Genomic DNA, 13,524 nt, shown 5'->3' with positions numbered 1-13,524 from the left:
TATTGGCGTTACGTTAGCGATTTTCCAGTCATTAGGTACTTCGTGTTGCTTGATGGATTTACTGAATATTAACTGCAAGTAGGGGGCAATTTCTGAGGCTAGTTCTATATATACGCGAGAAGGGATTTCGTCTGGACCAGGTGATTTATTTGGACTAAGCGATTTCAACATATTTTCTATTCCGAGCGTACTTATGTCAATAGCTGGCATCTTATGTATACAGGGATTGTTATCGGTTTCGGGTGAGTTCTCGGAAGGCTCGGTGAACACGCTCTTGAAGTAGGAATTTATTAAATTGGCTTTATCGTAACTGCTTGTCAACACATCTCCATTGTCGTTTGTTTATTAGCGAACATACGGTAGATCGTTTACCTTGAACTTCCCTAACATATGACCAAAATGCTTTTGCGTTATCCTGTAACTGCTCCACTGGTGTTTTTCTTTTAAAATTCGTGAACGCATTCCTTAACGCTTCCTTCGTGGCGGTTTTAGTTATCCTATATTTTTTTATTAGCTCGCGTTCATTAGCCGATAAATCCGTGCTGTCTTTTTTCATTTTAGCATGACACGCTCTCTGTCGCCACAATGATTTTCTCACTTCCGCGTCGTACCATCTCGGTTCGCTGCCTTCTTTTACTATTTTACTAGGGATGTAGCTATTTATTCCCGAAGTTACGAGCGAAAGAAAAGCTTTCCAAGTATTCTCTACATTTAACTTTAATACTGATTGTTGAAACTCGGGGAAAGCATTTTTCAGATGACTCTTAAACCCATCAAAATTAGCTCTTTTAAAAATGAAAACTTTACGCTCTTTTTTAATGTTTACAGCGGTATTTAGAGAAAACTTTGCAGGTACTACCCTATGGTCACTTATTCCTTCGACAGGGCCAACGTTTATTACCTGATGTGGTATATTTGTCGCTAATAAATCAAGAATATTTTCTCCTTTGTTTGGTGCGGATGCTATTAGAAACAATGAATTAGATGTGAAAGTGTGTAATAAAGCCTCGCAGATCACTTTATCCCTCCTACCAGGAATGAAGCTATAAGTCTCACAATCTATAGAAGGTACGTTGAAATCTCCACCTACAATCAAGTTTCTTTCAGGATATTTGGATGCTACGCTGTTTATTTGATTTTGAAAATTCAACATTGACGCTCATTTTTCCGATAGTTAAAAGATGGACCGAGTCCCTTTCCTATTTTCGAGCAATTTTTACTTTGCCACTAACGTACGTCTTCTGTAATCTCGCGTTAAGCGCTACGTTCGAATAAGATATTGCTAATTATTCACTTAAAGCTGGCGTTTAAGGTTGACTAATGGACAAAGGCGAATTGAATTAAGCAAAAAGGAACGTCCAAATAGGACTAACCGCCTAATTTCCTTCGACCGCTTTCGCTCCTGGCGTCTCCTCATCGGATGCAATTGAAACGACTGCCGGAGAATCAGCTTCACTCGTTTAACACTAGGAATACCGGACTTGACACCCCCCCTAGAACTACCGAATGGAGTCATTTTGACTCCTACCTTGTAATTGCTTATTTTTGCAGTTTATCTCTGTTTTTATTGATACATTGTATTAGTTTATCATTTTTGTTGATTATTGCAATATTTTAGACGTCGCTTTAACAAAAAAATATAATTAAAAAAATGCGAAATTTGACAGTGTTGCTTTGAAATTCTTTTTTCTTACATGTTATGTTGTTTTAACAGAATGTTAATAAAGGAATTGGGTAAAACAGCAAACGTAGGCTTTTAAACACATTTTATGATATTGTTTGAATGATCAAAAATATTACTTAGGCTACATGGAAGTTGGGAAGATAATTAAATAAAGCAAAAAAAAATTGCTGTTGATAACACCACGCATTTGTCTAAGGTGCTTTAGAGTTCAAGCATTGTCGTTCATTTTCGTTGCCCACACAAAGACTTTTGGCAGGTCATACATACAATTCCCAACTGATCGATTATTTTTGCACTTTGGTTTTGCCTGGAAATACTTATTTTGCAGAAACCCGTCAGAAGAATCTACGGCATTGGACACGCAACGCTTTTATCTACATCTAACATGAGGAGCCAACTCTGTAACGAGCTTTTTCTAAAACGTCTTGGGCGAAATGTTTTAGGTAGTCTCATTGCACACTATCTATGAATACCTGCTAAGTCGGGAGTATTTTCCAACGAGTGGATAGGCTGTCACTGAGTAGACGTTCTTGTGGTATATTTGTGATTTCATCTCTTTTGGTTCTTCTGTTCTCTTTTATTTACCTTTCCCACAATGCTATTACCCTGGATTTTTTGCTGTTCAGCGAGTTTGACTGAGGTAAAGTAATTATATACCGTAACATTTCGCCCTTTTTCAGAAAGGGTTGCAATAGCTTCAGTACTGCTAAACGGCAATCTGCATGAAGTGAATTACCTTTTCCAACATAAGGGAAGGCGTTTGCAAGATATTTGCTATCCTTATCAATAGGTAGCCAATATTCATGGGGGTATTTGTCCGAATTATAAGGAATGTACAGAGTTAAATATACCTATTTATACTGGGAAAAAGTTGTTCATCAACTATAATGTACGGACCAGGTGTGTAACAAGCAATGTAATTCTCTATGAAACTATCGTACACTCTTGAAAAGAGGGCAAACTTGACAGTTTTGAGCCACTGGAATAGGTTAGATTTCTCATCAAATCTTTGACATTACCAAATGTTAACAAACCTAGTCGTTCGTTGCAGAAAATGGTATTCCCCAGTCGTTTGACCAAATACTCTCAGTAGAGTGATCATTTGTACCTGATATTCCACGGGCATAAAATATGGCTATACATGCAACTTGCTCCACATCGGAAAGAGTGAAATCTTCGTAATTTTGCCTGCGTGGTTCCACAATTGTACATCGCTTTATGTGAGTCAGTATAAACGAATCGATAAATAATCGTAGATAATACCTTTTTTTGTAACTACCTATGATAGGGGAAGTAAATGTAAATTACTGCTTATATTTCGCACACGTTTTGTCTGAATCTTCAGACTCGCTAGAAACGTTTTGAGGAATAAAATCCTCGACTTCGTCACAGCCGGAATGATCTTTTGTTTCGCGTTCCGATTCACCTTCCGGTATAGAATGCAACATAGATAGGACTTCTTCACGCCTTCGACTACTTCTTCTAGCCATACTGCCAGTCAGGAAGAATGAAATCCTTGCTTCATAGGAGTTTTGCAGTCCACTCGAGAGTTCACTGGATTGACTAATGCAAAGGACAGCACACGGTTTTCCTGTGCGGCACCCGGCAGCCAGCGCTGTCGGAACGTACTAGGACGGTAACTTTATTTCATTCTACTGATTTATTTTCCTGGTTCATCAGTGTATCTATTTTTCTGGGGAATCAGTATATCAAAGGTACTTTCTCATATTTGAAAATCAACTTCCACGCAGTCAAGGCTGAAATAATAGTGCTGCAGCGCAATACACAGTATTAGCAGGCGGCGGCAAAGGTGGGCTGCGAGAAGGAAGGGGTAACGGAGGAGGGACAGATACAACGGATTCTTAACACATGGATTTAAAAATGCTATGAATTGCATATTCACCACTTTATCGCAAGGTAAAATAATATCAGGACATTCACATAGTTTGTAGATCCAAACACAGACCCGTAAAATAAGAAATGCTTTCAAAGTCTCGCAAATATGGGCCAAAAGGAAAAAAATTGTATATTCAAGCCATAGATTGATTTCAATTAATTATTATTAACATAAAAAGAGATAAACACTTGAATAAATATTACTATTCGGTGAAAAGACAAGCTAAATACATTAGGGAGTCAAAATGACTCCCTTTGGTAGTCAAAGGTAAATTTTGAAAAACGTGGACTATTTTATTTTAAAAAATTATTTTAACCGCAAAGCCTTATTTTGTGTCAAAAATGAATAAGAGTCACGGAATTTCAGGCCGGAATTCGGAAAATTTTAGACAGGGCAGAGAAATAAAAATGGCGAGGAGTCAAAATGACTCCATCGGTAGTTCTAGTGTTAACGCAGTGCACGAGGTGCGGCTTCGATGCCAGTTTAAGGGTGCGGGGATGAGCAGGAGGGTTCGGCTGGGCCTACCTGGATGCCGCTCTCCTTCGTGTGATCTCCATCTTTGCAACACCTACCCTGCAGAATACGTTCGCATTCATTCAAAGGCCAAATTTGTCACGGTTAGTAATACATATTAGTAATAGTATATACATGCGGGTGTGGCACCATTCAACCGGCGCTCGGCTATTCCCTCGATTCTCGCCCGAAGCTTCCAGAGGATGGGGGAACCTTCCAGATCGCCCTTCCAGAATGTTCGGGCGAGGGTTATATAAATACGTCGATGCCAGCAGCCAGGCAGTTCTCGCGAAGCCAGCGACTCACCAGTTTGCCTTGTATCGTGACGGTGCCTCAATAATAAAGTTCCTTCGTTACCCGGCGCTAGTGTTTAATTCAAAGTGCCTTCTCCCACACTGGTGACCCCGACGTGATCGGCTCATCGTAATTTTTTGAAGGTACTTATTTTCACGTCAATCACTGCACACGCAATGGAGGAGCTTCAACGGAAGCTTACTCTACTCAAGCAAGAAAACGAAGAGCTGCGGCAGAAAACTCAACTTGCGACTCACGCCAACGCAGGAGAGCTTGACGAACACCAGACTACGCGCACGCTAGGCGTTCACCGCGTGACACCGAAGCTTCCACCCTTCTGGCCTGATAATCCTATCGTCTGGTTTGCCCAAGTAGAAGCTCAATTCGCTCTGTCGGGCATTACTCAAGACGCTACTCAATACGGGTATGTCGCATCTCATCTTGACGCAAGATGGGCAGCGGAGGTTCAAGACATCCTTACTAATCCTCCCAGTGAAGGTCGGTACCTTCGCCTGAAAGAAGAACTTATTCGTCGTCTCTCGCTGTCAGAAGAAAAGCGGGTTAGGCAACTTCTCACCGAGGAAGAGTTAGGTGAGCGGACTCCTTCACAGTTCCTACGTCATTTTCGTAACTTGGCAGGAACTACCCAAGTCCAGGATAATCTACTTCGTACACTATGGCTGCAGCGTCTTCCAGCAGCCGTCCAAGCAATTCTCCAAGTCCAACTGAACCTACCGCTGGACAAAGTCACCAAGCTCGCGGACCTTATCATCGAGGTCTCTTCTCCGAGCGTCCCCGCCGGCATCTGCGCCGCTACTAGCACGCCGACCAACGATCCAATTGCATCGTTAACGAAACAGTTGCAGAACTTATCACAGCAAGTTGCTCCTCTTCAACTAAGCTCTCGCTGCAATCATCGGAGATCTCGGTCCCGTGGCCGCTACTATACTGCCGACGACTCAAGATCCCCTGCACCTCGTTCCAGTTCGAGCTCCTCAGCAGTCCGAGTCTGCTGGTACCACCAAAAATTTGGGAAAAAGGCTCGACGCTGCACAACGCCCTGCTCTTACGAGGCGGAAAACACCAACGGCAGCTGCTAGTGGCGGAAACCGGCTGCCAACTCACGGGAAGCCGCCTACTTGTCACAGACCAGGTCAGTAAGCACCGATTCCTCGTCGACACGGGCTCTGATCTGTGCTGTTTCCCGCGGCGACTCGTAAAGAGTCGCTTACCTCCTACAGGATTAGACCTCAGTGCCGCCAATCAGACGATCATCCGGACCTATGGTTACTTACCACTGCAATTGAATCTTGGACTTCGCCGCGATTTCTCCTGGCGTTTTATAATTGCTGACGTAACCATGCCTAGAATCGGAGCAGATTTCCTTGCCCACTACCCGTTGCTACCTGACTGCCGCTTTAGACGCCTGATAGACGGCAAAACTGGGTTTTCTGTATCCGGTGTGCCTGCATCTTCGGATCCGCTGAGCGTAAAGGTTTTGCAATCATCATCACCATATCAGAAGCTTATCGCGGATTTTCCAGGATTATCTCGCCCCCCCCCCCCGGTATCCCGCGGGAGACTCGCCACAAGACAGTCCATTACATTAGGACTACACCTGGACCACCAGTGTCATGCAGCCCGCGCCGCTTGGCTCGAGAGCGTCTTGCCATCGCAAAAGCAGAGTTTGAAGCAATGATACGGAACGGAACAGCTCGCCGATCAGAGAGCCCATGGGCATCACCATTACACCTTGTCCCAAAGAAGAACAATGGTTGGCGCCCATGTGGCGATTATCGTGCCCTGAACGCTCGCACCATTCCGGACCGATATCCAATACGGCATATGCAAGACTTCGCAGCCAACCTCCACGGAAGTAAGATATTTTCTGTCCTCGATCTCGTAAAAGCCTACACCAAAATTCCCGTTCATCCTGCTGACGTGCCAAAAACAGCCATCACCACCCCATTTGGTCTCTACGAATTTCTATTTATGACTTATGGACTTCGTAACGCCGGCCAGACGTTTCAGCGATTTATAGACGAAGTGCTCCAGGGCTTTGATTTCTGTTTTCCATATGTGGACGACATCCTCATCTTTAGTTCTACCCCAAGTGAGCACGAGAAGCATCTAATGGCAGTCTTCCATCGATTGGAGCAGTACGGCATCGTGGTGAATTTCGCAAAAAGCGTGCTCGGCTCACAATCAGTGACCTTTTTGGGTCACCAAATCACAGCAGACGGCATTCGAGCCCTTTCTGAGAAAGTTGAAGCCTTATTAGAATATCCAAAACCCACGAATGCACGCGCTCTACGACGATTTTTAGGAGTAATGAATTTCTACCGGCAATACCTGCCGCATGCCTCCGAGTATCAGGCCGCACTTCACACGGCCCTTTCCGGACTTCGCGGTTCGCAGAGCATCGAATGGACACCGCCTATGGAAAAAGCATTTTCTGATTGCAAGACTGCCATCTCCAGGACGGCAATGCTGGCGCACCCCATTCCTGAAGCAACCCTCGGCATATTTACGGACGCCTCCCAAACCGCCGTAGGCGCCTGCTTACAACAACAAGTCGACCATCGTTGGCAACCCCTGGGCTTCTTTTCCAAGAAGCTCACCACTGCACAGTCTAAGTGGCCGGCATATTACCGTAAACTCCTGGCAATTTATTTAGTGGTAAGACATTTCCATACATCCTCGAAGCACAACACGCCATTATATTCACTGGCCATAAGCCACTGTGCTTTGCATTCCATCAACAGGGAAATAAACTTCCTCCTGTCCAACTAAACCACCTCACCTTCATTGCTCAATTTACGACGGATATTCGCCACATCAGCGGATCAGAAAATATCGTCGCAGATGCGCTTTCCCGGACCGACGCCATTAATCCGCCACCAGTGGATTTAGCCTCTCTGGCGGAAAGTCAGCTTGAAGATTCTGAACTTCAAGAAGTACTCGGTGGAAATTCATCATTGCATTTAAAACGGATGCATATTCCTGGGCTAAATACTGAAATTTACTGTGATATGTTAACTGGTCGCCCCAGACCATATGTCCCAGCACCACTTAGGCGGCAGGTTTTCGAATCTCTCCACAACCTTAGTCACCCAGGTCCTAATGCCTCAGCCAAGCTTGTTACAGAGCGTTTCGTCTGGCCTCTTATCCAACGAGATGTTCGCGCTTGGAGTCGAACATGTGTTGCTTGCCAACGAGCCAAAATTACCCGACACGTCTCTTCACCACTCGGACACATCGCACCGCCGTCCGCCCGTTTTATGCATGTTCATCTCGATATCATTGGTCCACTGCCAGCGGCCAATAACTTCCACTACTGCCTCACAGCAATAGACCGTTTCTCCCGCTGGCCAGAAGTATATACCCTGGAAAGGATCACGGCCGAAGATGTCTCAGACGCGTTCACCCGGGGCTGGATTTCAAGATTTGGCTGCCCACAGCGCATAACAACTGACCAAGGCCGCCAATTCGAGTCGAAGCTATTTCATGCTTTATCTGTATTCACAGGTTCACATCGCTCTCGATCATCACCCTATCATCCCCAAGCAAACGGCATGGTGGAGCGGCTACACAGACAATTAAAGGCAGCGCTTATGTGCCATCCCGGTTCATCTTGGTACGATGCCTTGCCATTAATTCTCCTCGGAATGCGGAGCGCCTTTAAGGAGGACTTACAGACATCTACTGCAGAGATACTGTACGGCGAGCCACTAAGGCTACCTGGAGAATTCGTCCTACGACACCGCGACTCCGAGCATCCCTTGGATATCACCCAATTCGTGGACCGGCTTCGACAAATTACAGCTCGTTTGCGACCTGTTTCCGCGTCACGCCACGCCACACCTGGGACATTCATCTTTAAGGAGCTTAGCACATGCACACATGTCTTCTTACGAGACGACACAGTGCGTGGCAGCCTAAGGCCTCCGTACACCGGCCCGTATCGTGTGATCAACAGGGATAGTAAGAATTTCACCCTTCGAATTAAAAACAATAATATTATTGTTTCTATTGACAGGATAAAACCAGCGTTTATTTTGGCCGACGACCTTCCTACGGCCGACCCCGGCGGCGATGCGGTCTCTAAGGAGCACTCATCCGCCTTATCTTCACCGGACAAGCCACCCACGGTGACGACGCGATACGGCCGCCGAGTGCATTTCCCCGATCGCTACTGCCCATAGCTGTTCGCATTCAATGGACTTCCAGTCTCCGCAGGGGGCTGGTGTGGCACCATTCAACCGGCGCTCGGCTATTCCCTCGATTCTCGCCCGAAGCTTCCAGAGGACGGTGGAACCTTCCAGATCGCCCTTCCATAATGTTCGGGCGAGGGTTATATAAATACGTCGATGCCAGCAGCCAGGCAGTTCTCGCGAAGCCAGCGACTCACCAGTTTGCCTTGTATCGTGCCGGTGCCTCAATAATAAAGTTCCTTCGTTACCCGGCGCTAGTGTTTAATTCAAAGTGCCTTCTCCCACACGGGGTTAGAGCATTGGAAATTAAAGACCTGCAAAAACTCATCATAGCGAACAACGCCATTTATGAAATAAATGAAGACGCAGCTAAATTCCAGTGATAGAACGAGGAAAGAATTAACGTTAAAATCTACCTGTTTTGTTATTATTTCCCTTATTTTTCCTCTCGTGATCACATCTAAATCTACAAAATACCCTGCGAGCCACCTCAAGGGTGTTTGGCAGGGGATGATCAATCACCAGCATGCATTTGGACTCCCACATGCACACCACACCGTCCACAAAACGTCCCGTATAATAACAAACTATACTACTATATGCTGTTAGAAATAATAATTGAATTAAGAACCATGCATGAAGTTTTACATAGGATAGTAGGCTACACTACAAGTCTTGCAATCTATTTACGAGTTCTATTGCTGCCGTTATAATCTCTTATTGATCGTGGAAAAATGACATTCGGAATCTGTCTGTTCTACAATCTCTCTTATTTTATTAATATGATCTGATCTTCCGTAGTGTGTTGGCGTCCGTAAGATATGGTTAACTTCGTCAGAAAAGACACTGCTCTTGAATTTATCTAAAAGGTTTAGTCTATTTTTCAATCTACGGTCCGACACAGAGATTCCCATCCGAGTTTATCTAAGAGGTCAGTTACTCTAACAAGACTATCGTAACGACCTTTCACATACCTGGCAGCTCTTCTTTGCACGCGTTCTAACTCTGTTATTAAGCCTTTTTCATGAGGGTCCCAAACACAGGCAGCGTATTCCAAATGTGATTTAACGAGGGAAAAGTTGCTAATTTCTCTCACTTTGTCGTCGCACATTCCTAATAATCTTTTAACAAAACCCATTTTAAGATTAGCTTGACCGGTTATTTCCCGAATATGTTATTTCCACTGTAGATCATTATTGAGTCTAACTCCTAGATATTTCACGGATTCAACAGTCTCTAATTGGGTATCCCGAATTATATAGCTACGGTGTGGGGAGTTATTCTTCTTCTAGAAATTCATTACGACGTATTTTTTTTTCAAATTTAATTCTAACTGCCAAGCATCGCATCACGCTTGGATAGCAGCAAGGTCATTCGTTAGTTCATCTATATCTCTGCTGGAACGGATTTCTCTGTATACTATAGCGTCGTCTGCAAATAATCGTTACTTACTGGCAGATGGTGTGAGCGACCAACTAAGTTGTCCCTTCTTCTGCTTAATGTTTTTAGAAGGCTTCTGTTTTCTTCCACTGTTCTTTGCGCTTCCTCGTTACTTACCCGGTCGATCCATTCTCTCTTCATCATTCTTCGGTAGCACCACGTTTTGAATGCTCCCACTCTTGACTAATCCGCTGCTGTCAACGTCCAATCCTCGCTTCCATAGAGAAACATTCCCCCTATGTAGCATCTGTTGAATTGTTTCCTCACTTCTATGCTCGTATCCTCAGCGGGAAGTAGATTCATCTCCTTATAGAAAGCTCTCTTTGCCTGCGCTATTCTACTGGATATTTCTTTCTTGCTTCGTCCATCGTTTGGTAATTTGGCTCCCCAGGTATGAAAACTCTTTCACCTTTTCAAGCTTTTGATTTCCTAGGTTAATTAATGTTTGTCGAAGCTTCCTCTCTCTTGCTGCATACTAATATCTTAGCCTTCTTTTTGTTGATTTTCACCTGATATCTGGCCAATGCCCTTTCTATATCTGTAAAAATAGAAACAAATAGTTATTAATTATCCGCAGGGGTTACTTAGCTAAAGATTACGGAACCCATTATCAAATAGAGGCATTAATAGAAAAAATATTGCAGAATATTATGAAATTAGCGCGAAAATAACCTTGGCGTTTGATCGATTTTGAATTATTTGGAACATGAGCGAGGGACTCTTGAGCGCGCAGAACCGTATTCATTTCTTTTCCACGTTCTATGCATCTATATTTTGTATAACCTTGAATCGCGGCAGGGGGCACCTCATAGTAAAGATAACGTGGATATTAAATGAAGTTGAGAAGTATAATTCAGAGAATACATTGATGCGGCTAAGAAAGTACTAAACTCAAATCCAATACCTTTTGTGTCGAGGTTTGCTGTTATAGTTACGCAAAGGAATAGATGGCACTACGTGATCCGCTGATTTTTCCATAAACTCTACGGACCTCTGAAGATAACATTGCAAGAAGTTCTAATTTATATCTTACAAGCTGAACAGGCGAACTTCGTACCGCCTATTAATCACTTAACAGTTAGGTTACACCATTTGTTAATGAAGAGAGGACTGTACTGATTTTAATAATATTAAGATAGCTGTAATGAAAAAATAAAAAAAATAAAAAACATAACGGTTTAAGCATGACGATGGCTTGTTAGAAATATATTTTTTTATTCAAACTACACTGGGGTAGTAGACAAAGATATGTACATGCGGGTTATTTTCAATGAATTTCCTAATTTCTTTGTTTTAACTTATGAAACTTAAGACACTGTCGTCTTATAAAGCAATTATTAATGTTTAACCCGTCATTGTAGCAAGTTTACGCCTTGCTAGACCGATACTTGATTGACGCTCAAAATCTCGTAAAAATAGCCCCCGGAGAGCAGCATAAATTGCCTAAAGGCCGTTTTACACGGTACACGGAATTGCGCAGGTTAGAGCTGCATTAATTTCTAAAATGGCGTGTAATTGCGCGAATGCATGAACGAAATTAGAACTGGCTATTTTGCTGTCTCGCATCCTCGCATTCTCGCATGTGTTCTAGCAATTCTCCGCTTTACAAGACGCAATTTTGATTGCGCCTTCACACGTACGTCAGACTGATCAATTCCGTGTACCGTGTAAAACGCCCTTAATACTCGTGGCGCCTTAGTTATAACTCGGTTCGGGGTGATGCAAGTTGCGTAAACGTAGCTCGGTACCTACACATTCGGGTTTAATCTCATGAGTTATGCACTTTCTGATAAATGACAGTTTTGTTTTTTTTTATCAGGCGCAAGATAAAGCGGATAAGCCGAAATACATGTAGCGAAGCGAAGAAAGAGATTAAGCGTATGGTTTACCTGCTCGTGAACATAGTTCATATAAAATCTTGGGTTTTTCAACAGCATATTAGCACAAACACTGAAAGATCGACCTTGTGATTTGCTAATCATCATCATGAATGCACCACGAACTGAAATTCGTATAAGCTCAAATGGGCATATAAGTTGGGATCATGGAATCTTTGGAATGAGAACTTCCTCATCTTTGAATTTACCTTTGAGTACAATCGCTTGAATCATATTCATTTTAGTTTTTTATAATCACCGAACGCGTTCCGTTGGATAGTTTTGGTTGGTTTAGGTTTCGAAAGATAATGAACACAGGGCCTACCTTTCTGTAAATCGTGCTGTGGTAAGCCAGGTACGCCCAATGACTTTTGATATTCAAATCTATTTTCTATTTAAATCGAAATCAATGTTTTCCATTACTGCAGAGGTGACCACCACTGCCGAAGTTATTTGATCTAGAAAAATGAGGGTTTTTTACTTTAAAATCATCCGTTTCTTTCACATCATTCGTGTTATTTTGTAGCTTCCCCGCCAGCTGTTTCAAGGCTTCAGACCAAGTATATCCAATGCAAGAGGTTTAAAGCTATCAATGTAAAATAATGGCCACTCGCATCGCCACTTGGTTGACAGAAGAGGAATTTAGCTGAATTTAAGTAGGAAGCAATTGTTATTTGGTGCACTCGATATACCTTTTTATGAATCAAGAGCAGGTAGCACAGAGGAAGGCGAGGAACTTGCCTACAAAGTATGCACCACGATCCAGATGTTACCATTTTTATGTGATTCAGAGAAATTACGTGTATGGCTCATAAATACTGATCCTAAGACTGATAAGGATTAAAGCGTTGAAGTTGTGTGCTCACTGTGCTTCAACGATTTTTGCTGTAAATAAATTTAAGGGTTGCCATTTTTCCATTATTAAAAACTGTTACTCTCATTAGAAAGCCGTATATCTCTTTTTACTGTTTTTTTGTTGATTTTTTAAATTGTTTACAATGAAGATTACAATTTTTTAAAACTTATATCGTGCGTTGCCAACAACTTTTCTCTCTTTTCCAATTTTAATTGTGATCAGTTTTTCTGCAATAATCGAGTTTTATGCTTATCGCAATGCTTAAGTCTTTCCTATTTTATGAATTTTCTTGACAGCGAGGTTTCAATTCTTAGTTACAATATAATTCGTAATTTTTCCGCTTTTGGTACGAACGTATAAATTTATACTTATACCTTACAATAATTACCTATTTGAAGAAATAGTTTTCTTTTACAAAAGTAAATAATTATATTTGGATGGTATGGGGATAGTTTACATCGGTTGTGTGTGTAAATTATTTATTGAAAAATTGCCATTTATTCTATCATTATTATTGAATAGAAAAGGAGGCGTTTTTTATTACGCAAGTAAAATCACGTCGATGGCACATCTGCGTTAATGCGCCACAATGTGTTCATAAGCACGGTGAATGAAGTTTTTGAAGACATCCAGTAACTCCATGACTTTCACCAGAGACCTTTTTTTTAACCCTTGGGGATGATCGATGTGATCAGTCATACGCCTGCTCACCTCTCTTAGGTGTGTGTGTGTGTGCACACGATTCCCTC

The 13,524-nt window shown here is 42.7% G+C and overlaps 1 protein-coding gene across 1 annotated transcript; it reads left to right on the top strand.

The window, feature by feature from the left end:
• Window positions 1-4,564: 4,564 nt before the first annotated feature.
• LOC124158253 lies at window positions 4,565-5,488 on the top strand. Its single transcript, XM_046533447.1, has one exon. It carries the CDS (start codon window positions 4,565-4,567, stop codon window positions 5,486-5,488), a length of 924 nt encoding a protein of 307 aa, XP_046389403.1.
• The last annotated feature ends 8,036 nt before the right edge of the window (window positions 5,489-13,524 follow it).

This window comes from Ischnura elegans, chromosome 4 (genome assembly GCF_921293095.1).
Source record: "Ischnura elegans chromosome 4, ioIscEleg1.1, whole genome shotgun sequence".
Classification (NCBI taxonomy): Eukaryota; Metazoa; Arthropoda; class Insecta; order Odonata; family Coenagrionidae; genus Ischnura; species Ischnura elegans.
This window is presented reverse-complemented; position numbering and strand designations above follow the sequence as displayed.

Bases quoted from the DNA above. Each gene is read 5' to 3' on its own strand.
- LOC124158253 (XM_046533447.1), top strand. From the start codon at position 4,565: ATGGAGGAGCTTCAACGGAAGCTTACTCTACTCAAGCAAGAAAACGAA.